A 27058-nucleotide genomic window follows, 5' to 3' on the forward strand; every position below is an offset into this window, starting at 1 on the left:
TAGAAGGCTGAAAATCGAATTTTGTCGAATAAGCAAACGATTCGAAGACGAAAGTTGTTCATGCTAGAGGTACAGAGCGTCGATGTGACGTCACGGCTGCCTGGTGCGTAGTTAACTCGTCCGGATTGTATGTAATCAATCCACTGAAGTGGCACGCCCTACGCTATACATAATACGGAATTGACCACCGTGTTTTCTGTGAACCCAATACAAAATACCACCCAATTCAAATTGTATTTATATTTAAAACAATTTTTAGTAAACTTACAAAACTAATTTGGCCAATATATTGCACTACAAGCTAACTATGGCGTTATTTTTTATTATGACACGATATTCTTTAGTAAAAAATTGAGCTTTTGGGACTTTAGTTGAACTTGGCCCATGACACTGTTGTGCCTACGACTATACAAAACTATGTTTGTACATAATTTGGTTAGTAGCTTAATGTACATTAATTTTAATAATAAATGTAATTTAAAAGGCACTTACATTTTAAGAAATAAATAAAATGACGGAACTTTTTACAAAAAAAAAGAGGTCATTTAACCATTTAGAATTTATTCAGTAATTTAACGTTAATTTATGAACAGTGTTGCCAGTATATCAAATTTTAATAAAAAACAAAAGTGTGCGGTTTTACAAGCGCTCAGACGTATTTGAAAGAGCACTAAACACTGAATATGTTTGCCAAATTAAAAAACTACCATTAACATTTACATTTTCGCTGCTGGCAACACTGGACTCTTACCCAGGGGCGTCTTCAGCCTACTGGGGACCCTAGGGGCCTTTTTATAGTCAAAATAAATGGTGGCAAAACGAAAGAACTCTTTATTTGAGACAAGGGCCCGATTGCGGGGCCAAAAAGTAATTTCAAATAGCCCTTAGGCATTTAATATTTCTCCCAAACCAAAAACTACCATTTTTTTACATTGTGCATTTTCATTTATGGCAACACGGGCTAAGGCCGTATTTAACCTACTTAAGACCCAAAAAGGGTAATTGCAAAATTGAATAACTTTTTATCTGTTACTATTAATTTTTAAGGACTTAATTTCAAAAATCCCTTACAGAGGGCCGAGTGTGAGTTTTTTTCAAACGTGCTCACTAGTGAGTGCGTCAAAAAATGACATTAAATGTATGACGGATTGTACAGCGCCCCTAACGGGAAACTATCAAAAACTAAAATTTTCATACAATTTTTAAACGCGCTCACTAGTGATGTAAACTCACACTCAGTCCACTGAATATTTCTGCCAAACCAAAAACTACCATTCACCTCGCGTTTTCATCACTGGCAACACCGATCTTAGCCCGGCGGCCAGCCCATCTGCCTTCCTCCCAAGACATGCAGGTGCAAGTGGTAGACCGACTGCGCGCCGTCACGGCCGTTGTTGATGACCAAACGCCAGCCGGACGGAGCGCGTGCGCATCCTAAAGAACGAGCTACTAGCATCAGGTGCCCGAGCAGCTGGAAACGAGAAAAAAATGAGTAAATAGTGACTGAGTTTCTTGCGCTGCTTCTTCTCAGCACTGGCCCATTTATTGTCCTGAAGCAGTGGTAGGGTTAATACTGGGACGTGTAAAAGTGCTTTTTTTAAGCCTATTTACAGAAATAAATGAGTTTTATGAGAGTTTTTTATGTTAAAAACAAGCTTTATACCCGGAGTAGCAGCCGCCCGCGACTTCGTACGCGTGGATCCCGTTTTACCCCCTTAGGGGTTGAATTTTGTTTTCTTTATTCAGCACAATATGGTGGACAAAGCAAGAGTAGACATGATTAACTTAATATTAAAATATGCTGAATAGGCGCCCGCTCAGTAAAAATCGCGACATGACACAAACGTCATGCCGAGAAGTTGGTTTTCAGCGGGAACCAACACGTGATGAGGATTGCGCGCTCTTCTGGTAGAGACGGTTTGATCAGACAGTGCCAGACAGGAAAATCCCGTCTTAGTGAGCACCCTACGTTCTAAAATTTTAGACTCCTAGCACTTGTAGTTCCTTAGATTTTGTGATGAGTGAGTCAGTGACCTTTCGCTTTTATAGATACAGATCTATGTATCTATAAATAAAATAAATAAATCTGTTGTTAGGTAAGAGGACTAGCGACTCAGTATCTTAGGGTAAAGGGACCCTAAGCTCACGTAAGGCATTTCCACACTTACAATCACTGCTCCCTGTGCTAATTCTCCGATGTTTAATTTTTAAGTTTCTAAGAGCTGGTCCTACATAAAATTATCAATTACAAATTCAGCCTAAAAACATGACCCTCACATCCACAGTCGGATAAAAATGAGTTTTTAAACACCACGCCTCGGCCGGCAATCGCGTTATCAGCAATAATCAGCGTTATCGCGTGCCTTTCAGTTAACTCACAGATAACGGCCGGGAGACTATCACCCATTAGCTGAGATAATGGATTTCACTAGAAAGGGGCGTAATGGTTGCAGTTTAGACAAGGCTTAATGGAGAAATCTGGTAACCAATTAGAATAAAAGACGTTCGTTTCAGCCAAATGACGTCCACTGCTGGACAAAGGTCTCCCCCAAGGATTTTCGCTGCGCTGCCCGCATCTAGGCTCTTCCCGCGATCTTTACCAGATCGTCCGTCCACCTAGTGCCCAGAAAAACTCCGAACATAGCCCGCTCCATCGCCCTTTGGGTGACCTTGAGCCTTCTTATGAGGCCCATAGCAAGCGACCACGTCTCAGGTTCTCGGTTCAAAGACTTGTCTTGAGACACTGCGGTATTTCGGACGCGAGCATATCGCGACGGTTCCCGAAAAACAAAGCAGAGTACAAAACAGTAAGGGCTTAAATAACGGTGAAGGGGTCAGACTGGCTGTTTGTTTCATCCGGGAAACGCGGGTTCGAACCCCACTGACGCGCGACTTTTGTGATGAGTTCACTCGAGTACAAGGGGCTAAATTACTAATTTATGTAGACCCGTTAGCCCCTCGTATTCTAAAAAATATAGTAATAAAGATTTTGTTTAAAATCAACCCATTGTATCAAAACAAAGTCCTCCGCCGCATGTCTATTCGCAAGAAACTTAAGCTTTTCAAATGGATACGCATCTGTCTGTGACAGACCAATATTCACACGGGTGAAGACATGGGAATAAAGTAGTAAGAAATAATTGAATTCTCAAACTTTTTGTGCCTGTTTAACTCTTTAATGATAATACCCCAAATTCCAATTCTTATCAAAATTGGTGCAATGATTAGGTAAGAAACAGATACTTTCCTATTTTATCTACATATATCTATAAAAGCGATAGGTCACTGACTGACTCACTCATCACGAAATCTCAGAAATTACAAGTGCTAAGCTTACAAAGATGGATTTACAAAATTCACCCCCTAAGGGATCCACGAGTACAAAGTTGCGGGCGGCCGCTAGTAGTAATATAGATTTATTTGTCATACAATATTTACGTACTTTACAGACAATGGAATAAATAATAGTACTACGTAGCTCAATGGAATGCACAGCTGATGCTTATCTTTATGATTGTGACAAATAACTTGATAGCACGTTCTTAAAAGATACCCGAGAACGATGAGTATTACGGTTAATTAATGTTGTGAAAACTAATGCAATTCTGTACATTAGCTATAATAGCCAAATACAATATTATAGTTTTGCAAATAATACTAAAATTTTTTTCGCAAAATAATAGCTGAAAAAACTAATTTAATGAACAATGACAAGATACATTCAAATAATTTCCACCTTGTAGTTGTTTTTTTATACATATATTTCAGATAAGTGCAAAAAAATTAATAAATTTTCAATTAGCTGAAAAATAAAATAAATCATCATCATCAAAATGAAATAGGCACATAAATGCAATGCATAAATGACCTAGGCTCATAAAGGATATTTGTGTTACCTAAAATTTCAGTATGCAGAAAAAGAATCTAATAAGTCCATGTTATAAAAATTTTATCACACACAATCATGGCAGATCATCTCATTTACGGACATTACTGTAGTTCAGCACAAGACTATAGAAAATAAAATAAGAACGAACTGACCAGAGCAAACAGAAGAGACATACTCAATTTTCATTTTAATTCTAGCTTACAGCGCGTCAAATATTCTGATACCATGTTTCTGTCTCAGTTGTAATCATAAATAACAAAAGCTAGCACTACTATGCATATTACTGTAGCTGTCCAAAAAAAACTAAGAAATCAACATGCTAAAATTTCTATGGACAAAACTGGTTAACCTTGAGGGTAGTGTAAAAGCATCTTAGGTTATCACCAACAATCAGAAACCTATTCTCTTATTTTACTTAAGAAAGGCACATTCTAGAATTTTAACAACAAATAGCTATAAAACTACGTGGTTTCTAGTACATACCTCTTTATCGGAATCCACTGAGTCTTGAAGCCTAGCAATTCGCCTCTTAGGTATAACCAGGAAATGTACAGGAGCTTGAGGCGAGATATCGTTAAAAGCGAGGCAGAACTCATCTTCGTAAATGATATCCGCCTTTATTTCCTTGGAAATGATCTTGTCAAATATCGTCGGGCCGGGCGTCGCGATGCTCTGGGCTTGAGCGCGTCGCACCTCGTCGCTGTACGGCCTCTTAACCGCAATGGCGGAGCCCCGAGACAAGTCATAGATGTTTGTGGGATAGCTCTTCTTCAGCCGGAACTTGAGAGCGCGTTGGAGCACTTTGTTAAACATTTTGCGCAAAATTTTTCGACCTCACATCGTTTGGAATGTTGACCTTTGTTTTGACATTGACGTTTGTGGAATGTAGAATTCGATTTTGACATTTAGGTTCAGTGTTGCCACTATCTTGGAATTACTACTAAACGAACATCCGCTTTTTCATTGAAAATACTATATCGTCGAACAGGGCCGCATTTTAAATTGAATAAATATTAATTTGGCACACAAAAAAAATATAAACATTTTTTGCTGATAATAGTACAAGTTTTAATTAGGGGTGTCCACTTTGAAAAAACATCGATGTTTTTTTCGATTCGATATATTGAAACTGTACATCGATTTCTTTCGATGTATTGGAAGAAAACATCGATGTTTTGTATAAATCGAGTACTTTTTTAAGATTTTTTATAATCCACTAATTTAATCATTGTATTATTAAAAAAACCGGCCAAGTGCGAGTCAGACTCGCACACCGAGGGTTCCGTACCATTGATTTATGAAATCAAAATTATTATTTTTTATTTAAGTTATTAGTATGAAAGATTACGCGGTAATAAGCGGTTTACGATTTACGAGGTATTAAAAAAATCTCGTTCAAAACAATTTTCGTTGGTAGTTTTTACTTTTTATAGTAATGTTCATCATATGTTTTTTTTAGATTTTTCATTTTCTTATTTTAGAAGTTAGAGGGGGGGGGGACCAGCTTTTTTCCACTTTGGAAGCGTCTGTCACGCAAACTATTCGGTTTAGAAAAAAAGTATTTTAGAAACCTCGATATCATTTTTGAAGACCTATCCATAGATACCCCACACGTATGTGTTTGATGAAAAAAAATTTTTTGAGTTTCAGTTCTAAGTATGGGGAGCCCCCAATATCTATTCATCAACAGCCCTTTACAGTCCACTGCTGGACTATGAGCCTCCTCCACTAAAGTGGAGGTTCTTCACCATACCATTTATATGACCATGTTAACTTGGGCTAGTGTCGGCTCAAATACCCATTTACCTAACACCCTGTATATTAAAGTAAGAACAAAAAAAACATCCGCATTTATTTTTATAAGTTGTTGTTTTGTTTTTATTTTTATTAGTTTGTTATATCCTAAGTATTTCCAGTGTTCTTTTGGAAGACTTTGCAAAAACAACAGTTTATTTAAACGTTTGCCTTTCAGCCTATTTCTTTGTTGATTGACACAAACAAACTCGCCAACCGACACGCGTGACGCGACATTGACATAACAGTTTTTTTTATTGTCACTAGAGACACTACTCACTGCACTCGTACGCAGTGTTGCCAACATTTTTAAAATACAAGTTGGGTTGTCCGTATAAGTAAAATTTTAGTGGTCAGCAGACTTGAGTTTTATGAAATTTTAATTGGTTATAATCGATTCGATGTTTTAACACTGAAAACTTAAAAACATCGATACATCGAGTATTTCAATAGCTTTTCAAAACATCGGATNTTTCAATCTTTAATAGTTAAAAAATATACTAGTAAAGCAAAGGTGACACATCCCCGAACAAAGAAGCTTATCATGAATATTGGATTATTTCCATTATAGAGGCGAGCCCCGGAATTTTTCCCATCCCTCGTGCTTAATCTGACGCTATTAGGATGTGTCCACGCCGGCCGGGATTAAGCGTGAGCTACTAAACCAATTAGTCCTCCCGGACCTGATACAAAACGGACATAGCTGATGAAGAGGAGCTAGGATTCCTAGCTGCATCTATCTGTAGGTATTAGTACTACCGTTTTAGAACGACCGTTTTTTCTCGGGCAGATACAAACCCCAAACGGCTATGGAGCGTGCTATTTTTGTTGCGTGTGAGTTTCCCTGCGTGATCGAATCAGAAATGAGGACATCCACAGGAGAACCAAAGTGACCGACATAGCTCGCAGAATTGTTAAAATCGAGTGGCACATAATTTGCAGAGCTGATGGCTGCTGGGGCAGAAAAGTTCCCGAGCGGCGACCACGGGCCGGAAGATGTAATATGGGCAGGGCCCCCACCTGATGGACTGACGATCTGGTAAAGGTCGCGGGAGGTACCTGGATGCGTGTGGCACAGGACCGGTCGTTGTGCAAATTCAGGCCTTTGTCCAGCAGAGGACGTCATTTGGCTGGAACTAAGATTCCCAGCTGTATCTGTCTATTACTTACTAAGTTTTATAACGACTGTTTTTTGTTTCCGAAGCTACCACCTACCTACCTACCTATCCACGAACTAAAAGAAAATCAGGTTGCTTTCTGTATTGGAAGATACAATATTAACATTTTATTCAAGATAATGGATACTTTACTGCATTGCATCTTGGTACTTTCGATCGCCTGATAGCGCAGAGCTAGAGACGCAATAAACTAGCAAATGTCTAGCAAATAAAAAACTAACTTGATTTTAGGTTGTTTCGAATTCGACTACGTAAGCTCAATATACTTAGCTATCTTTTTTTAAATTCGCACGTGTCTAGTTCGTGAATCCTCATAACAACATTTCTACAGATCGCTCAAATGGGAAAGAACGAAATTGACTTCTCCGATCTCGTTTATGCATGAACCTTTACTATTCCCGAAGAAAAGCGCTGTATTTTTTCCCATCCAACGACTGCGCTTAATCTGACGCTATTAGGAAGTGTCTGCGCGGGGATTAAGCGCCAGCTAATAAACCAATTAGTTCTCCCGGGCCAGCGACAAACACGAACTAGGATTCCCACGGTGTACTCTAATGCAGTCTTCACACCAATCCCGCCGACATGAGCCGTTGATTTTTGCGTCGGCGGGTTAGTCGGCGACTTCACATCTCTTTCAAATTGGAAAACTTTATTCGTGGCACGACATCAGCAACTTTTTTGGCAGTTACTATCAACTCTCAACTCGACAGTTACTATGTAGTGTTGTATTTCTCTAGTTTCGGCGGACAAATGAGCAAAGTCGAAGAAATGCCGCCCACATGTTACCACAACTCGCCGGGCGACACGCGTTCGTAAAAGTTGTCGACATGATTCTTTTGAAATGAAGCCGCCGACACCAAGCCGGTGTTTCGACGGTATTGGTGTGTAGAGTCCCTAAGATTTACAACGACCGTTTTTCGCTTCATGCAGCCGTTTGCATAACTTGGGAAATACGATAAAATTGCACTTTGCAGAATGGAAACTTTAATGCTGCATTTTGAATATTAAACATAACGTAAGTTAACGTGTTTGTATGAGTAAGTAGACGTCCCACGGCAGGACATAGTCTTTACCTAAGTAGTGTTTAAACTGTATAAGTGGTTATACTAGCCCAGTGGGGACTGCTCAGCAACCGGGAGTGACGCAAGTACCTATGTGGAACTATGGAATGTAAGCAAATTATAATAGGCCATATAATTTTAACTGTTAGGGGCCATCCATAAAGTACGTTACACGAATTTCATGATTTTTTGACCCCCCCTCCGTCCTTGTCACAGGTGGTCACATTTCTGAGACCCCCCCCCTCCCTAGTGTGACGTCACATGTTTTGCAATTTCACATCGAAAAATTATTAAATTAACGGCAGTTCCGAAATTAGTTTTATTTCCATTTAAATTAAGTACATTTTTTTATGAATACAACATTATGTATATCAAACATTTAAAACAATTGAAATGTGATGTCACGAAACTTAGGACCCCTCCCACCCCTTGTCACACTTTGTCAACCCCCTCCCCCCCTCTTTACGTGTGACGTACTTTATGGATGACCCCTNTAGAAACTTCACCTTAGTTAGATTCGACAGCTATGAAATTAACACATTTCATCCAAAAATTTGTAGTAGGATACCTACTTGCTTTTAAATGGACCGGTGGCTTAAAGAAAGTTAGCTGCAGCTGGATTAAAATAAAATGATAGGTATTGCTGTTTACCTAAATATTATAAATACAGAATGTCTGGGAATTGGATCTCATTAACTGTGAGTTTAAAAACAAATATTCCCAAGCGGATAACTAGATAAAAATGGTCGGTTAAGTATAAAAGTTACAAAGGAATGCTAAAATGGATGAAATGAATGGCCGGATAACTTAATAAAGTAAAAATTGGAGGGCTCCATATTAAATTTTGATTTAATCAAACCTTTTTCGGAGCACCCATTGGAGCGTGACGACTAGCTTTCCTTCAATATGCGCCTTGTTCGAGTATCTGCCACTTATGAATTTAGGAAGTTAAAACGAAAATTATCTTTTGAGGAAAATTATTCTTGAACGAGAGGATTTTGAATAATTAATTATGTAAGAATGAAAAAATAATATAAGAAGTGTAAACAATAAAATATCCTATTGGCGTGATTATACCTAAATAGACTCGTGGATCTTACTTACTCAACTCAAAATTACAAATAAAATTTTTTGTAGGTATTATACTATCTGTACACTGTCAATATTTCAACTTTATTTGTGTTACAGTTCATGAAATCAGTCCGCTAGCAGACAGACTGATGGATGTACTCGTACAGCAGGGGCTAAACTAATATTGGGTCCCGTTGGCACTCTTTTGTACGAACCGCCAAAAACCAAAAATAGGTTGTTTAAAACCTCTTTATATGCTACCCTAAAAATATATAATGTGGTGAATCGTCTATAACAATGATGAATTTGTGCCGGAGTGTTGCCAGAGAAATGAAAAACTCCTTAAGAATAGGTAGCCTTATTATTCATGGGTTAAATCGTGCGGGTAAAACAATTCAGAGGGCTGTAGGCGTTGATGGCTGCCATTAATCGCACGCCCCTAAACCAGATGCAAACAACTCGTTTCTACTCTTTTTTCCCACCAAATAATTTTGCCACACCTTTCTTCTGTCATACATTTCTGAGAGTAAGTTAGTATAGAAGCTTTAAAGGACTATCTAATCATTTGTGATTAAAAAATAAATTAAAATTCCGTTGAAAACACCACCTAAACTAGGTTCAAAGTAAGTACCTAAGTGATCCCATTTGGCTGAAACAAACGAACAAAGTAAGTGATCCTTCAATCGACAATTCGACACCGAAACCGCTGGACTATTTGTCGCCTCTAAGGAAATAAATAATGCTTTAATTACCACTACCACATCTGAAAACTCATATACATACATACATTCTAAAAACATAGGTTCTTAGGCAATAGCAAGTGTTTCTACAATAAACAACGAAATCAAGTTGGTCGGCAAATGACACAGCTAAAGCCGTGTCATTTGCCGACCAACTTGCCCCTGGACGCGGGCCTACTTAGGCATGGACGCGGAAAAACTATCCTGATCTACATAATCTCTGCTCCTCTAGTGTCTGCTTTATTTATTATTTATAAAAAACTTTTACCGACAGAGGGCAACCCTACCATAAGGGTCTTCAGTGTCACGTACACGCAATAATAGGCACAAGGGATGCCTACAATTGAAAATGTATATTCGTACATTGCTCCAAGCGATTGTGTCGGCGGCTGGAAGGTTCAAATGGAATGCCAGGGTCATTTTTGCGTCACACGCTTGAGGACTATTGAGTATCTTAGTACGATGAGATTAGGTATTGCGACTTTCCTTCTTATCTCATTGATTACAAATTAATGGTACTAGTCAAAAAATATTTTTTATAATCATATGGGTTTTCTTTCCTCACGAATACTTACTTATACCTATTCAACCAACAAAATTTTCGGAGCGTTGAAATAGTGTTGAACATCCTGCCCTATATAAAACGTCAATTAAACTTTCCAGAATAGTTAGTTTAATGGTTTGTAAGTGCTTATTGCCTTCCAATTTCGAATGTGTCGTCCCGGAAGGGTCCGCACTACCCTAATTAATCGCTGTCACCCGACAAATTTCCCATGACTATGAACTCTGTGTTAAACCCTAATTTTAAAAAACAGTTTTGGTATATACCATCTGTCTCTCTCTGCCCTAACATATGTAAATGGGATGGATAATTATCCAGAGTCGACACCTATCGAATACTGTGCACGAGTGAATCGGTAACAGACGGGCGCACTTGTCGTTTGAATTGAAGAGTAAATACCCGAGCGTGAGGTGATGCTGTGATGTGGACACGGCTGCGTTCACATGGTGCATTCGATTTTAACTTCCTACCCTTAAGGTTCCATTTGCCATGTGCTTTATAGACGCCTGTTTACAAAATCTTTAGTTAGTTAATAATTAAGCTAACTTTATGCTTGTGACTATGTCAATACACGGTGCAGCGCGCATTTAGTAATACAAATATGCTGCAAACCGTTAATTTAGGTATTGCTTAAAAATGTGACTAACTAAACCAAAACGCATTACAGAAACTGCATCACGGCAGGAGCCTGATGCATTAGCCATGCATTAAGGTATTATGCCACCCTAATTGGATTTGGAAGTGTGTTTAAGTAACTCGCCCACTTAAGCACTTAGTAATAGTATTTAACTAAGTGTCTCTTGTTTTCCTTTTTATCCACAAATAATCGTTATTTCTCTGGAACGTGTAGACATAATAGGAAAATCATTGTTAAGAACTTGGAAGCTTCTATCGAAATTAGCGTGATAAAAATACTTGCTTCACAAGAATCCAAAAACCTTTGCCAGTTCTTGCGGTTTTTCACAAAAAAAACACAGTGCTTGCTTGCCTTATAAACTGTTACTTTTCTCGTATAAAAGTAACCTTCATTTTAAATTCAATATTGCCAAGAAGATTCAATTGGCCCATAAAACACTTGCATAAAAGTAAATCTATACAGAATCCTAATAATATTCTCCGTGGATGACGCCTTTATATAGCAACAACCTTCGATTTAAATCTACTGACAAAAATATGAATTGACTTAAAAGACGAAGAGGTTGTAATACTCAGTTATAGAGTCTAAGCGCTGGACGCAGGCCGCTACCAACCGGGTAACATGGAAAGCATTGGGGGAGGCCTATGTTCGGCAGTGGACGTCATATGGCTGAGATGATGATGATGATGATGATGATGAGTGTCTGCAAAAATCTGCAAAAGTGTAACGTCCTAACTACGCCTCTTGTAAACATTGCATGTGTACATCAGACATAGGGTTTCTGCTCGAGCTTTCTCGAACTCGAGAAAACTCGAGAAATTTGGCTTCATTCGAGACGAGAAAAAAATTACCGGAGCTCGAGAATTCTCGAGTTTCGATTTTGAAGCTTTAATATTCTTGAAAGCCTATTTTCTTAGACAAAAGTAAGTTTTTAATTATTTAATAGGTTAATGTTGCGTTTNACTGCTTAGTTTCAAAGTTATTACGTTTTCTTTACAATAAGTAATTGGAAGAAAAAAAAATCTATAAAAAATTAAAAAAAAATCTCAAAAAAATTTTGACCACTTTTTTGTCGATAAAAATAGGTCTAGTTTCATCTATTTTCATATGTACACTTTAACGTGACTCACACTGTATAAAAGAAAGTCGTGTTAGTTACTCCACTTATAACTCAAGAACGGCTGAACCGATTTAGCTGAAAATTGTCAAGGAGGTAGTTTAGAGCCAGGAGAAGGACATAGGATACTTTTTATCCCGTTCGAAATAAAAAAAAGTTTATTGCCATTAAGGCGGAACAAAGTTCGCCGGGTCAGCTAGTGTCTAATAAACTTTACTTTTGTGCGTTACCAATTCATAATCATTCATTTGACGAAACAATTTACTTAGTATGTGAGGGATAAAATTTAAAAACAAAACAAATGGTTGAATCATTTTATATAAAAAATATTGCACTTATAAAATACCATTAAAACTAATATCACCATTCACCATATCAACATAGGGTGCCTCAAAAAAGACATGAAGTACAACTTGTACGTTTTATTTGATACAAATTCACGAACAGACTTAACTTTTTTGAGTAACATTAAAACGATGAGCAATCACAATATTATTAACATTAAATTATTTATAACAACTTAGATACATAACACTAAACAAACATCCTTTTAAAAGTCTTTGATGCTTTAATTAAAAATTTTCCTGTTAAATAAAACTGACATAAATAAATTACAAAATATTACGTCTATTACAGCACCAGGTTTTTTTGTCAATATCTAATTTTATTTAATAACTGACTCCAATTTTATTATTAACATGATTAAGTAGCTAATTTCTTCAATCATTTCACAAAGAATATTCAATCACTGAAATTATAGTTATTGTGGCTAAGATCTTCCTTTCATGATGCCTTAACTTTAGCTGTCATGTAACAGTACAAAGTGAACATAAATCGGACAACGCCGCGGACGAATTCGTAGATTAATGCATTTTTAAAAGTGAGTCGTAGAAGCAGGGTTAAAGTGAAGAAAATTACACCATGGTGTAGTAGTTTCATTCTGAAACAACAATGAAAGATTTTTTTATTTAAAAAATATTAAAAAACTATAATCTAGATCACATTACATAAATAATGTTAACTGACCAATATAAATTCAAGGTACACAAAATATACGAACGACACAGACATAAGAGGAATAACTTATACACCACTACATTTTTATCACCGAAATTTTTTGAACAGGTTATGTAAAAACGTGTGAAAATTTTAAAGCAAAAGAAAAAAAAATGTTTTTCATAAAGTTATTTTTTTTATTAAATTTTCTTTGGTCCGTATTTTACGCGTCACAGCTTTGTCACTCCGCTGCTCGCTAGAGTAGTCGTACGCGCTCGCACATTGCTCGGTCTCGCTCACGCCTCGACCACGCTTCCAGTGTTATTATTACATACTTAGCTAACTTAGACCATTTTGAGTTCTAATAAGTGTTACATTAGCTTACGTAAATAGTGCTAACGACGCGTGTGTCCATAAATTACCAATTTTAGGATGAAATTTCGAGTAACTTTATTTAACTTTTTTTGCATAAATGAGTCGTCTAGTTTCAAAACCCGCTAAAACGCTCCTGCAACGAATTTCTGTTTATATCTCTAAATGACGTTACTGCAATTTTCTCATCATACTGTTCAATCATTTTCGATCAAAATTCACAAAAAGACTACTAAACTAGCACTTAAAATTTGGTTTGTGTTACAAACTCCGCTAAAACGCCGTCCGTTTCTTTCAAAACCCTCTAAAAGTTGATTGACCAATGGCAGCACGGTATTTTGGTCACGTGACTGCGAAATCAGTATGGAGATTTTTTCATAACATGCTTAAAGTTGCTGCGGTTTTTTATTGTTTTTGATCCAAAATAATGGAAGATTTGTCTCAGTTCGTGGAAAAATGTAACCCTAAAGACGCAAGAAAGAAACCACGTAATGAAATAGCCTGGAAACGCACCAAGGAGCGCCAGAAACGGAAAGAGAAATTTGTTAAAAAACTACTTTTGAAGCAGCTTTGATGGTGTTATGCAAAATTAACCATTTAGCTGTCGTTGGTTATTGTTACTATTAAGTGTTGGTGATCACTACTGGGATTATAGAAACTTCACTAGCTCAATGCCTTTAGACGAATTTAATTATAAAGGTATGTTACTTTTTACCCGAGTGCAGGAGGGTAATGTGTTTCGAGAGTAGGTAGGTATGTATGTGTGTAATGTGTATGTTTATATCCCTGTACAGTCAGTCAGTGAAGTAAATATATAAATATCGTGGGATGTTTTTTTTTATGTGACAGGAGGCAAACGAGCAGATGGATCACCTGATGTCCAGATGTCTAGGAATAAATATTATGTTATAAAAAGGCAAAGACAAGATTGAGAAAATAATTTATAAAAGTTTCTTATTTACATGCTGTAATTTAATTGTTTTTTTTTAATAACCTGATAAAACTTGATTAATCTAATAACCTAACCAATAAGTGCAATCGCTTTGAATATTATAGAATGGACAAATTATACGGACAATTATTTATTTTATCATTTTTTGGGTTATTTAATATTAGACTTTATTGTAGAACGCCATTCATGCATTAAAATTTGTTCTTATCAAATCCCGCTAAAATACAACATGTCCGTTTCAAATCCCATTAAAACGGAATGTTCGTAACAAAGTACGCCAAAATGAAAATAGTTTTCATTATAATTCAAATTATATTTAATTTAAAGGTGAATAGGAATTACTGTTAGTATTGCCAGATGACAATAATAATTCGTATCATATATTTTTTTGCCTAAGGCCAAAGCTATATGGATAAGCGGTTTTTTTCAATTTCTCGAAATCTTATCAAAATCGTTTTAGCGGGATTTGAAACTAGACGCCTCAAATAGGATCAGTATCAATAACTCATTACCCAGAATTTTTTTTCGGTGATAAAAATTTAGTGGTGTATAAGTTTTATTTCGACGTTCATTCATATTTGTCGGCCGTTTGGTGTAGTGGTTCGAATCGGACTACTATTCCGGAGGTTGCGGGTTCGATTCCCGCACAGTACAAACATTTGTGTGCATGAACATATTTGTTTGTATTGGACTGGGTGTTTTCTATGTATAATATGTATGTATTTACAAAAAAAAAAAGTATTTAAGTATGTTCATATCCGTTGTCTAGTACCCATAGTACAAGCTTTGCTTAGTTTGGGGCTAGCGGCGCAGTGTAAAATGTCCAAGGATATTTATTTATTTATTTATTTATTTACCTCTGCAGATGTTTCTTGGCCTCTGGAATGTTTTCGTCTTTCTCTTTGAATATGTATTTCTTGGTTCCCTTTATGAAGTTGGCGCACAGTTCTTCCCAGCTATTTAAAAAACAAACAAAATATATTAGTTTCACCCTTACAGTTGAAAAGTTCAGAATGTAACATAGTCAACACGGAACTTGGCTGCCGATAAATTCTTTCAAAAAATATTTTATTGCCAACTAGCGACCCGTCCCTGCTTCGCGCAGGTACAAATTAATTAATTATACTTATATACCTTCCTCTTGAATCACTATGCATTAAAAAGAACCGTATCAAAATCCGTTGCGTAGTTTTAAAGATTTAAGCATACATAGGGACAGACAGACAGGAAAGTGACTTTGTTTTACAATATCTAGTGATGTGTTCTAGCAATGATGATAATTATGGCTTACTTGATAGTTTTAACGTCGAGGTTAAAAATAGCAGCATCGGCAGGCGTCAGCCGCTGTCGTAGCCGCTCCATGTTATTAGTAATGAATTTCCATTCTCTCTGTGAGAAGAATTGAAGAACTGTGTTCATTGCTTGCAAGCGATTGCTGACCATTATAAAACTGAGTCTGAAATAAATAAAAAAATATTTAAGTAAACGATATTTTACACTAGCTAATTATATGACAATAACTACTATTATGGTAGTTTTTAAAAATCTAGCAACTCAGACATTTGCAGTTCCTTTACACGCATCAATAGTACCTATTTTCAGCAGTCATAAATTGGAGATTTTAAAGCATATTAAAATAAAATTTGCACATCAAATAACTTATCGCATATCAATTAAATTATCTTTAACTTACTTCGTTTTTATGCCAAAAATGCGGGAACAATAATCAGCCAAATGAAGTGGCATCGTTTGAAGTAACAACTCCAAACATTTTTGTGCAACTCTGAAAACAAAAAATAACGTAATGAAAAAACAACATGAAAAACTAACTTACCCCACCAAAAACATTTGGGCTATCGTTTTACCGCTGACTAGAGTGACGCCATAAATAATGTGTGTTTTGTGGTAAATAGGCCAATGACAGGACGTGCGACCAATGACAGGACACGCGACCAATGACGGGACGCGCGACCAATGACAGGACACGCGACCAATGACGGGACGCGCGACCAATGACAGGACACGCGTCCTGTCATTGGCCTATGCACGCCAACTAACTCACCCATTCTCCACGATACTCCCGTAGGGGTACCAGAAGACCTGGTCCATTGGGTGCTCGCGTATGTAGCGGCTCAGCGCCGCCTCGAAGGTGCGCCACGTCGTCGGGTTGTTGTACGAGCTGCAGTTGTACACGCGGACCTCGGAGGACCTGATGGACAGACGATTATCATGGTTAACTCGCAGAAAGAATCGTGTGGAACGCATGTGTCTTATGCTGCGAGCGTCCACTATCCACGTTAAATCATAAAATTCATTTTTCTTTTCTGCTAACTCAAGAGCAGGGTGAGCAGGATAATATCAATCGTGTCTCGCGAGCCCAGTGACCGGTGTGGATGCAGCTTTGGGAACATAGACACAACTGTAGTACCTATCTGGATATGTTCGTTAGCTGCTAGAAAGCGCAGCATCTGTTACGAGACTATTCCCTCCTTTCGTTTCCACCGCTGCAACTCCTGCCTTTGGAGATGAGACGGGACTATTCCCACCTCTCGTTCCCACCGCTGCAACTCCTGTGTAGCCAGGTGTACGTTAATTTATACCCGATGTACGTAATTATATTAATATACGTTATATTCAGGTATATTATTGTTGTTGTCCACTTATAAGTAATGTCCACTTTATAAGTTAAGTCCACAAAACGTACGTCAGAAGGTTGGAACAGTAAAACATGTGATTTCTTTAAAGGTGTATTTGCGACTAAAATAAAACTGGCGGGCTCAGCCGCCGACACATACAAGGAACAGTATAACTATTGTTTTCTATTGTTGATTGTATTGGGCAATGATGTGGGAACGCAGGACGCTACTCAATACGCTCTGTTCATTCATGGAGTTAATTTATTACTCTGATTAATGTGTACCTACACCAGGATCTACAGCTTGACCTGGAGATGATACGGGGCTAGTTTGAATCCATGAAGCCACTCACCTGTCAACAGCAGTCTCCCAGCCCACCGCCAGCAGTGCGTCGATGACGATGTCCACCGGGATCATGTCTGCGCGCGCGTCCCTCCGGCACGAGAAGAAGTGCAGCAGGCCTTTGCCCACGCCCGCTATCACTCCTGTGGGACCGTTCAGGTTCTCTACCCAGCCTGGGAAGGGAGTACGGAGCGCCGAAACCACTGGAACAAACACGACACAAGTTGTTGATCATCCATCTATCTATACCTATCTATAAAAGCGAAATCTCGGAAACTACAAGTGCTTAGAGTCTTAAATTTTGCATGGGGTTCCTTTTAGAACGACGTAGGTGCTCACTAAGACGGGATTTTGCAAAATTTAACCCCCTGAGGCTGTAAAAGGCGTACGAAGACGCGGGCGGCCGCTAGTAAAGAAATGAAAAGCGCGTAATCCCCGTTTCGCTTTGGTACCCGAAAACCACCTGAGTGAAATGGTTCCGGGATGAAATGTGTAGGTATACTAAAAATCTGGGGGCACGGCAGTGCCCCCACTAAGTCGAGCAAAAAAGCGGCACGGCCCGTACCATCCTTTTCTCGAAGCAATTCAGGCCATTTTCGACCGCCTGTAACTTCGTTGTGGATAAAACTAGAAGGCTGAATTTTCATTAGCTATGCAGGCATTGTAAAGACACGGTATATTTAAAATTTCATTCAATTTGAACCAGTAGTTTAAGAATTATAACGGGTCAAAGTTACTTAATTCTTTATAACTCAACAACTATGATTTCTTTAAAAAGTTGATTTTTCAATAGGTTCTAGTAAATAACTAAACACGTATTTTTTATTTTTGTTATTTTTTAATTATGAAAGTAACAAAATTACAAAATAGGGAGTGTGACATATCCGTTACACTGTCTTAAAAGCGCTTCATACGTATTAATGTTTTCTTTAAGACGTATGAAACGCTTTGAAACAATTGTTTTGTTTGTTGTAGCATAATGCTACGCCACACTTTTCACATAATGTTTGTGATACGCCAGCGCAGTTAGGGTACTTGCAACGAATCCTCTTTTCTGCCCATACAGGCCAATGCCCAACTTGGTCCTGTCGCACAGCTATCGGAGGGACATATTGGGCTGGACCTTTTCGTTTTTTGGCCTGAATTTCAGGTTCAATGGTTCGCCGTGTTGTGTTCGCTTTGGTACCAATTTTGCACAATATTGTAGCAATCTCTTCGCGAAAATCTGCTGAAGACAACAGCTGCGCATCTTGCGGGTTGTTCGCCTTGCGTACCCTTTTATATAAAATCCAGGCATTAGACATGACAAGGTCCAAGAGATGATAGAACATTCGTACCTGCCATCTCTTGCTTCTTAGTTTTATTTTGTATCGGCCCATTATGCTGTCGATTAGATCAACACCACCCATATGGCGATTGTATTCTCCCACGATGTTTGGTCGGTCAATTGTCACATACCTTTTATTCACTTTGTCATATCTTGAGACTTGTGACTTGGGCAGCTCACCCACAAAACTTGATGCAAGTGTGACTATTTTATTGTCTTTCCAGGCGACTGTGGATATCTCCGATTCTTCTACACTGCCAACATACTCAACCGAGTAGCCACGATCTTTTTTGGAGATCTCTTTATCCGTGGGCAGTTTGCAGTCTGGAATACGATTGCGTCTGATAGTGCCAAGACTTAGAATGCCTTGTTTGGTCAGATATCCCAGTAGTGGTAAGGACGTAAAATAATTATCGAAATACAAGCGGTAATTTTGATTTCGCGGTATTTCCCGAGAAAGCCTGACTACAACGTTTGATGCAGCACCTAAGTCCGGTTCACTAGACTCAACAATGTTTTCTGCTCCTGTCTCGGGCTCAAATTTATATGCAAAACCACTTACACCACTAAGGACAAAGATTTTATAACCCCATTTATTTGGCTTTTTAGGGTTGTATCTTTTCAAATTGTGTCTTGCTTTGGTAGAACAAATTTGTTCATCAACACAGAGATACTTTTCATAGGGCACATTCTGGAATGTCTCATTTAGCCTTTTTACTATTGGCCTAATTTTGAATAGTCTGTCGTGGTTATTATTATCGCGAGGGACAGCTTGCGAATTATCGTTGAAATGTATAAATCGCCTGATTTTCTCGAATTTATTTACTGGCATTGTACTTTGTACTAGAGATGTTCCTATATTACCGTTCCAATGCTTTGTTACTCTTGGAAGGTGTACCAGCGACATAATATAAACTAGTCCAATGAATTGTTGGATTTCCGTCTCTGTAACCCGAAAAGTCATATTCGGGTCTTTCTGAACTATGTAAAGATTCGTTTGATTGGCTATGTCGGTAATCAATTCCTTGGGAAATAGTTTGAAAAAAAACTGGATAGGATTATCGAGTTCTAAAAACTCCGGTGACAAGGTTTCAGCACCCGTAAAATGGAGTTGTTGCTCATTTCGTTGTAAGTTTTTCTTTCTCCAGCGTACATTCAGTTTAGGCTTGCTTTGACGACGAGCTGATGGTCCTGGCTGAGAAGAAGATTCTATGGTAGCTGAAGGCTGAGAAATACTTACATCGTGCTCTAGGTTCTCAATAATATCATCGATATCTAATCCTTCAACCACTTCAACAGCATCATCTTCGAACGGGTGCTCCAGATCCGGAATAAAGTCAGGGTCCGCAACGCTGTCGTCATCATCTTCATATCCATCCTCGCTGACCTCATAATCAAAAAGATGTTGCTCAATTTCTTCTTCTCTTAGGCTCCGAGAAGCCATTCTGTCAAATAATAAAACAAAGTTCAATGTACTGCACTAAGGGAACATTATAACGCAATGTAACAGAAATGTCACAAACAAATATTCGATGAATTTATCAAGAATTACGAAAGATTATGCGTTACTAACAACAAATAGTCATAATCATAAACTTACCTATTAGATTATACAACAGCTTCGTAGTTTACTTCGAAATCGTATTTTTTTTCAATTTTTCCATTTACGACTCGCGAACGGTTCTTACAACTGGGCGGGAAGTGACTTTCGTCCAACTTTTGATACTAGTAACGCCATCTCTTATGCACAAAAGGCACTAAAATGCATAGAACGGTTTGTCACCGTCGTGCGACATTGATTTAAAATGGAATAAAATGTATGTTTGGAATTTTATGACGAAGTAATTGGTTTGTAACTGTTATGTCACACGGTGATATAAAGGGTTAAATTCATTACAGAATGTAATGTTTAATTGAACTAATAAATATAAGTGGTAAAACTGTTTTTGAAGTTGACTCAGACTTGATTGTGACCATCTACAGAAATCATATCACTTGGTAACTATGAGACCGAAAGGGGTGACATATATCGCTCCCCTTTTCAACAGCAGGTTATATTTGAACAGCCGCCATTTATAAGGGAGAGTCCGCTAATTTGGACCAGTTTTTTTCAATCCCATTTTACACATAGTTTTATTTTGTTTTTGCTAATGTCCGTGGTATATAATAAAAGATACATTATTCAACTTACTATTTCATAAGTATTAATTAACATGATTGTTGTATATTTAGCACAAATCAACAAAGTACGAGTTCAGAGCTTCGGTCCAATTTAGCCAACCGGTTCGATAATTTGTACCACAGGGTTACTAAATTGGATTTCAATAAATTTCAAGCCTATAAAAAAACTATGGCAAAATAATATACGATACATTCGTAACAAATTAGAAAACGAAAAGGAACAGTAGTTAANCCTAGAAGCTTCAAATTTGGAATATAAGTAGTGTTTGGTGTATGAATCAAGGAAAAACTAAAATATTTGGGGGCACGGTAGTGCAACCGCCAAGTCGAGTAAAATTTTTCAATTTCGGTCCAGTTTTCTAGATACATAACTGCTGTCTACAAAATACAAAAAGAAATGAAAACACGTGTAAATTAAATTATTTAGTGTGATGGCCAAGTCAATATATTATGTAAAACGTTAAAGATTTCCTGGCCTGGACTTGGTATTACATGGATCTCACAACTTTTTACCGTAGAACAACTGAGTTGCGAGACTTGGTTTATTTGACAAGTATTGTTTTTGATGGGTTAAATTTTCTTCACCCAGGTTTCATAGTCGGAAGTAGCCACGGCCACCTCTCGTTCCCACCACTGCAACTCCTGTGTAGCCTTTCGTTCGTTCGTTTCAGCCGAAAGACGTCCACTGCTGGACAAAGGCCTCCCCCAAGGACTTCCACAAAGACCGGTCCTGCGCCGCTCGCATCCAGGCACCTCCAGCGACCTTCACCAGATCGTCGGTGCACCTAGTGGGAGGCTTGCCCACGCTACGTCTTTCGCCACTCAAGAACTTTCCTTAGCCTTGACCGCCAATAAAACCCAAGCAGTGAAGGTCAAATTTGGACCGGGGGAAAGTTTAACTGTGTGTGTGAATAAAATCAGAAGAACATAGGAGGAGTTCGTAGTCTAATGAAACGGCATATTGTTCTGGTATCTGTACCTAAACTGGTTATGTTTACTCACCGATGGTGGGCCGGAAGATGGCGCGAGGGTAGCTGCTGTTATGCTGCTGTACAGCCACCTCCGCGATCGCCTTCGTGAAGGTGTACGTGTTGGGCTTCGGGTGGATGTACCTGTAGGAGAGAAAATGATGACTTTTTTCTTTTGGAAAAGGGTTGTGGAACTCTGTAACTACAATACCCGAACCCGGAGCAGTTAATAGCCATGTGGCTCCAGAAAAGTAGAAGAGAACTGTTACCACTTTTGCCGTGGAATGGATGTCGTAAAAAGCGACTAAAAGGGAACCATAGGTGCGAACATCAGGCCTAGGCCTCAGCCTCGAGTTTAGCGGGCAGCGGGGCGGGAGCGGCGGCGGCGCGGGAGCGGCAGGATCTTATGCGTAAAATCAAATAGACCGGTTCTCGAAAACAGCGGCGCGGCAGCGGCGCGGGTGCGGGCAACGAGCGGGCAGCGGCGCGGGAGCGGGCAACGAGCGGGCAGCGCACTCCTTCTTCTGCCCACAATAAATCGAGCGTTAGGAATAAAGGATGATGGGCACTTTTCTATGGAATCTGGGCGTAAAACCAACAGAAATGTAACTACTATTATTTGTTAAGACTTAATATCAGAAATATATTTTCTTATAAATAACTACCAAAAACTCCCGGGTTTGCTTGGAAATTGGCATAATGTGCAATAGTAATAGGTGCTTTATTGCGCAAACAAAAAATATTATTAATTAATATACTTATCTACTTACATTTTAAATACATTACGTTATTTATCCATTATTATGTCCAACAGTTCAGGAGTGGGGCCAACAAATGGTATATTTAAACCATGTTCTACATTATAAGCGTAGGACCATACCTAGGTACCATTTAGAGAAATGACATGAACACAGTCATGTTTCAATGGGATTTCTACCAGTTAAGTTGTAGTGTTGTCGCGTAATCGATCACGGTTCGATTATTAATAGATATTGCCAAATAACGATTAATCGATTAACAATTCGATTAATCGATTTTATTGATTACCATCATTACTATCATTTGATTGTTAATTCAATTCCTTATTTTCAGCAATATAATCGATTATTGCAATCGAATAATCGATTATGATTTATTCGGTATACATACTTACTAAATAATCGATTAACAATTCGATTAATCGATTTTATTGATTACCATCATTACTATCATTTGATTGTTAATTCAATTCCTTATTTTCAGCAATATAATCGATTATTGCAATCGAATAATCGATTATGATTTATTCGGTATACATACTTACTAAATAGATAGAATCGATAGTAAGATATGATACAATACTCTCAATATGATCGATAAAAGCAATCTAATTGACCTAATACTATTTTTATGACCCTAATGTGATGTGAAATACTATGGAAACTTTGCATATTCAACGACCTCTATCTCCGTATCCCCGCGTATTTCAGGATTGTTGTCATACTATGAAATGAAGTACTAGTATTAAGCTTTAATTTAGTGTACTTTTTGTTTCTGTTGGTTTAACGCCCAATATGCCCATCATCCTTTGAATCGAAATAAAATTGTCGCCGTTGTTCAGCAGATATTTGGTTTCCGAATAAAAACAAATATCTCGACAACACAACCCCGAACACAACACTTCGCCGCTAAAGTGCCGCGCGAGCTGCCCGCTTGTTTCGAGAACGGGTCTGCGTTGCCCGCCCCGCTGCCCGCTAAACTCGAGGCTGAGGCCTTAAGGGTCTAGTAAGGTTGAGGAATGTAGACTAAATTCTCCATTTTCAGGTTGCACTCGTCTTTAGGACCTGATAGGAACATGAGGACTAAATAAACTGATGATAGTGAACGCCTTTGCGATCGCGATTCGCGAATCTTCTAACTGATCATAGCTAAGCGCTTCAGAGTGGGAAACCTGCTTACGCTTCTAACGGCCATCAGTTCTACAAAATCTGCTTACTGCTCAAGTTTGGTAAGTCTGCATTGATTTGATCGCGCTCGTCGCTGACTTAGGACGTCTCATGATCCTATCATGTAAGGAAACTTAGTGTGATGTAGTTGTAATAGGATCTAAACACTTATGTACTTCCCTAGTGACCATGAGGTCTTCATGGCCCAAGCTAGAGCCAGCAGTTGTTCAATGCTACACGCACACAGCATTGTGACTTCTATGCAGTGGTAATAGAGCTTACTTCCTGGTGACGGCAGAGTAGAATACATTTTTAACCAACCCCTACTCTTCCCGCGGGTATCATAAGAGGGACTTAGGGACTACACATCAAACAGAGAACGAGCAGAAGCGCTCTCTGAAAAACATCCATCTTTTAAGAGCGTTTACGCCGTTTGGCGCAAAAACAGTACTTTTTCAACTCGTTACAATCATTAACCAGTAATACTACAAATATGTTATAGGCATAAATATTTAGGCAATTTCGTCGTCTAAATAGTTAATTGAGAAAATATTGCGATTAGTTGAGTATTCAAGAATTATATCAAGATAAGTCCACACAGGTTTTGTAAATTTCCACTTTAGCGTCAGTTTACAAGCTGAAATTTGTATAAAAATACTGTGAAAACGATTTAACAAACATTTATATCCTATAGCATAGATCCTTGGGCAAATAGTTATCTGAGAAAATTTTTAGATTTAAGCATTTTACAATAAGAAATCACAAATTAAAAAAACGTGAAATACCCAAAAATCAAAGTGATTTTTTCACCAATATTCTTCCTTTATTCAACACAAAAATAGCTTAATACAATAGAAGAATATCTTATCTAAAATATTTACTTTAAAATTTAAAATAATTCATTGTAATTTTTTTTCTATGAGTATTTGAAAACTACTATAAATCGCCACGCACGAATCGTTCAAATTCAGTCCGCCTCGAGGCGTTCCAGAGTGAGGTCACGTCGCTCGGTGCTCTGCTGACATGTGTCACGCGTACGTTGATCTTTGACAGGTAGCTGGACTTTTATAGTGTATCCGCAAAATCTTGGTGGTAGATTTTGCGATCACGTGGTAATTAAAATATTTTATTGTTATTTTTCATTACAGTCTATTTTTACTACAAATTCTATTTCAGACGTAATGAAAAATAAAATTAAGTTATTTTTAGCGATGAAACGAAAACGAATGACGAAAATTTGGAACAGCAAGTTATGTATGTATACCTACTAATATTATAAAGAGGAATAATACTAATAATTTATTTGCCATAAATAGGTGGTTACAGAATAGTTAATAGGAATGCTCTGCCAGCAGGGTCCCACCTAGTTGTAGGGGGAACATACACAACATATTACAGTCGGAAAATCTTTGCGGTAGGTACCTCGGATTGTAGTTAGTTGGACAGTGGTCATTTGACCGCCACTTGAATCGTCTCACCCCTAAGCTTTTGGCTACCGCCGGCGCACTAAGCCGGTTGATGCCTAATCTCGGAGGCCCGGCTGCACTGAGTCGCTGACTATACTTTTGCGTCGCGCGTTATATGGTCCTATATGGGGCTCGAGTATGGCACAGTGCTGTGTAGTCGTGGAGCATCCTACTGTTCAAAAAAGCGCAACGCATGATATCACTGAGGCACAGGCTGAGGTAATTCGTGGATACCGCATAGTATCCGCAGTCCGTCTATTCCCGGTTGTGGACACTGACTATGTCCCTACTGAGGATAAATGGGAAAAAAAATATTGTCATTAGTGGCGACGTATAACAATCCTACTAATATTATAAATGCGAAAGTTTGGATGTCTGGATGTTTGTTACTCTTTCACTCAAAAACTACTGAACGGATTTTGTTGAAACTTTACAGTATTATTGTTTATAAACCAGATTAACATAATTATAGGCTATAATTTATGACGATATGTGACAAATAAATTTCAATAAATAAATAAGACGTGTCTAAAAAGCGCAATCTATCGTCATTGGTTAAAATCTACAGTGCTGGACAAACTACTGTTTTTGACGTTCGTAAATATTCATGCGGGGGAAGCCGTGAAACGCCATCTATCAACATGATATCAAACAACAGATTTTACGAACTAAGGAGTAAAACGAGGTCCACGCGTACGAAGTCGCGGGCGGCCGCTAGTTCAAAATAAAATTAATAATATTTGTATTCATCTGGTCTTACTTGACTTTTACTTTACGTATGTCATGCACGATGACATTTGCGTCAATATTTGTGTACGTCCCCACTAGGCATAATTGGGATGTATTATTCTAATTTGTCATACCTAAGTTGTGAGAAAGCCTGTAGCTACAACTGGGAAAGTATGTGTCACCACTGGTGACAATCGATATTATTTATGCCATTTATCCTCAGTGGCGACAAAGCTAGTGTCGACAACCGAGAATAGACGCCAGTTGCGAGGTGACCATAGGTCCCAAGGGGAAATGTACGTGTACGTGCACCACGAGAGGTGGAAACCAAAAGGTAGAGGCTTGAGGATCTAGGCCCCAGAGTGCTGAAGGGTACGCCTGGCCGTCAGCCAAATTTTACGTCGCACCATAGAGGCAGTTCTGCCTGTATTAGAGGAGTGGGTGCGACGGCATGATCGCCTCACACAAAGGGCGACCCAGGTTCTACCGGGCCATGGGTGCTTCGGGCCATTCCTCCACCGTATAGGCCGAGAGCCTGTAGATGGTTGTCAGTTAACACTACAGTCTTGGCACGTGAGTCACCGCAGCAGACTGACACGCTCCAACAGTGCCCAGCCTAAGCGAACGAGCGGCGGTTGGAAATGACCTCTCCCTACCAATCGGGAAGAGGCGTGAGATAGATAGATAAATTGTTTATTTGTTGTAACACACTTTTTTTAATGCTTTTAACACACACATTATGTATAGTTGCTATTGAAATTCAATTCAATATCGAAATAAAGTTAGTTAGTCAAGAAACACACTAGGTGACACCACTGGTATTTTGTTACACAGGTTAGTAATAATTTCAACAGTTGCAACATAACAAAAGTGACAAAACAACATAAGATAAAGATGACTAGCGTTTCAAATAGTTCCCTGCGTCAGAGTGATGTGTGCCGCAGCGATGCAAAAAGCAAAGAGCTCAGTATAAACACTACCCTCAAAAGGGCAGAACACTGATTTTCAGCTTTTGCTAGAGAACGCATGAAGCGTACAGGTACGGAATGAACCCGCTCGCTTTCGGAAACAATATCTACATTAGTAGGTATAAAATATATGATGAGACAAATAAT

At 38.4% G+C, this 27058-nt stretch overlaps 2 protein-coding genes across 2 annotated transcripts in view; both read right to left on the reverse strand.

The window, feature by feature from the left end:
- LOC114356519 (histidine triad nucleotide-binding protein 1) lies at positions 1 to 4773 on the reverse strand. The gene is made up of 2 exons (XM_028309747.1): positions 4373 to 4773; positions 1 to 1471 (listed from the first exon to the last, which is right to left on the reverse strand). Exons 1-2 carry the CDS (start codon positions 4700 to 4702, stop codon positions 1310 to 1312), a joined length of 492 nt encoding a protein of 163 aa, XP_028165548.1. The 5' UTR covers positions 4703 to 4773; the 3' UTR covers positions 1 to 1309.
- Positions 4774 to 12830: 8057 nt separating this feature from the next.
- LOC114356492 (putative fatty acyl-CoA reductase CG5065) overlaps positions 12831 to 27058 on the reverse strand; it is a 34533-nt gene continuing 20305 nt past the window's right edge. Inside the window, 8 exon segments of the mRNA XM_083287606.1 lie at positions 12831 to 12976; positions 12979 to 12989; positions 15227 to 15325; positions 15661 to 15825; positions 16063 to 16152; positions 16432 to 16578; positions 17358 to 17550; positions 21858 to 21967. Coding sequence (XP_083143732.1) covers positions 12924 to 12976; positions 12979 to 12989; positions 15227 to 15325; positions 15661 to 15825; positions 16063 to 16152; positions 16432 to 16578; positions 17358 to 17550; positions 21858 to 21967 — 868 coding nt within the window. The 3' untranslated portion in view covers positions 12831 to 12923.

This window comes from Ostrinia furnacalis, unplaced genomic scaffold, assembly GCF_004193835.3.
Source record: "Ostrinia furnacalis isolate ACB-3 unplaced genomic scaffold, ASM419383v2 OfSCF0213, whole genome shotgun sequence".
Classification (NCBI taxonomy): domain Eukaryota; kingdom Metazoa; phylum Arthropoda; class Insecta; order Lepidoptera; family Crambidae; genus Ostrinia; species Ostrinia furnacalis.

Excerpts from the sequence above, each read along its gene's own strand:
- LOC114356519 (XM_028309747.1), bottom strand. The coding sequence starts at position 4,702 with ATGTTTAACAAAGTGCTCCAACGCGCTCTCAAGTTCCGGCTGAAGAAG. Across the intron at positions 1,472-4,372 it reads CAGTGGATTCCGATAAAGAG|CTGCTCGGGCACCTGATGCT; the intron begins GTATGTACTAGA and ends TCTCGTTTCCAG.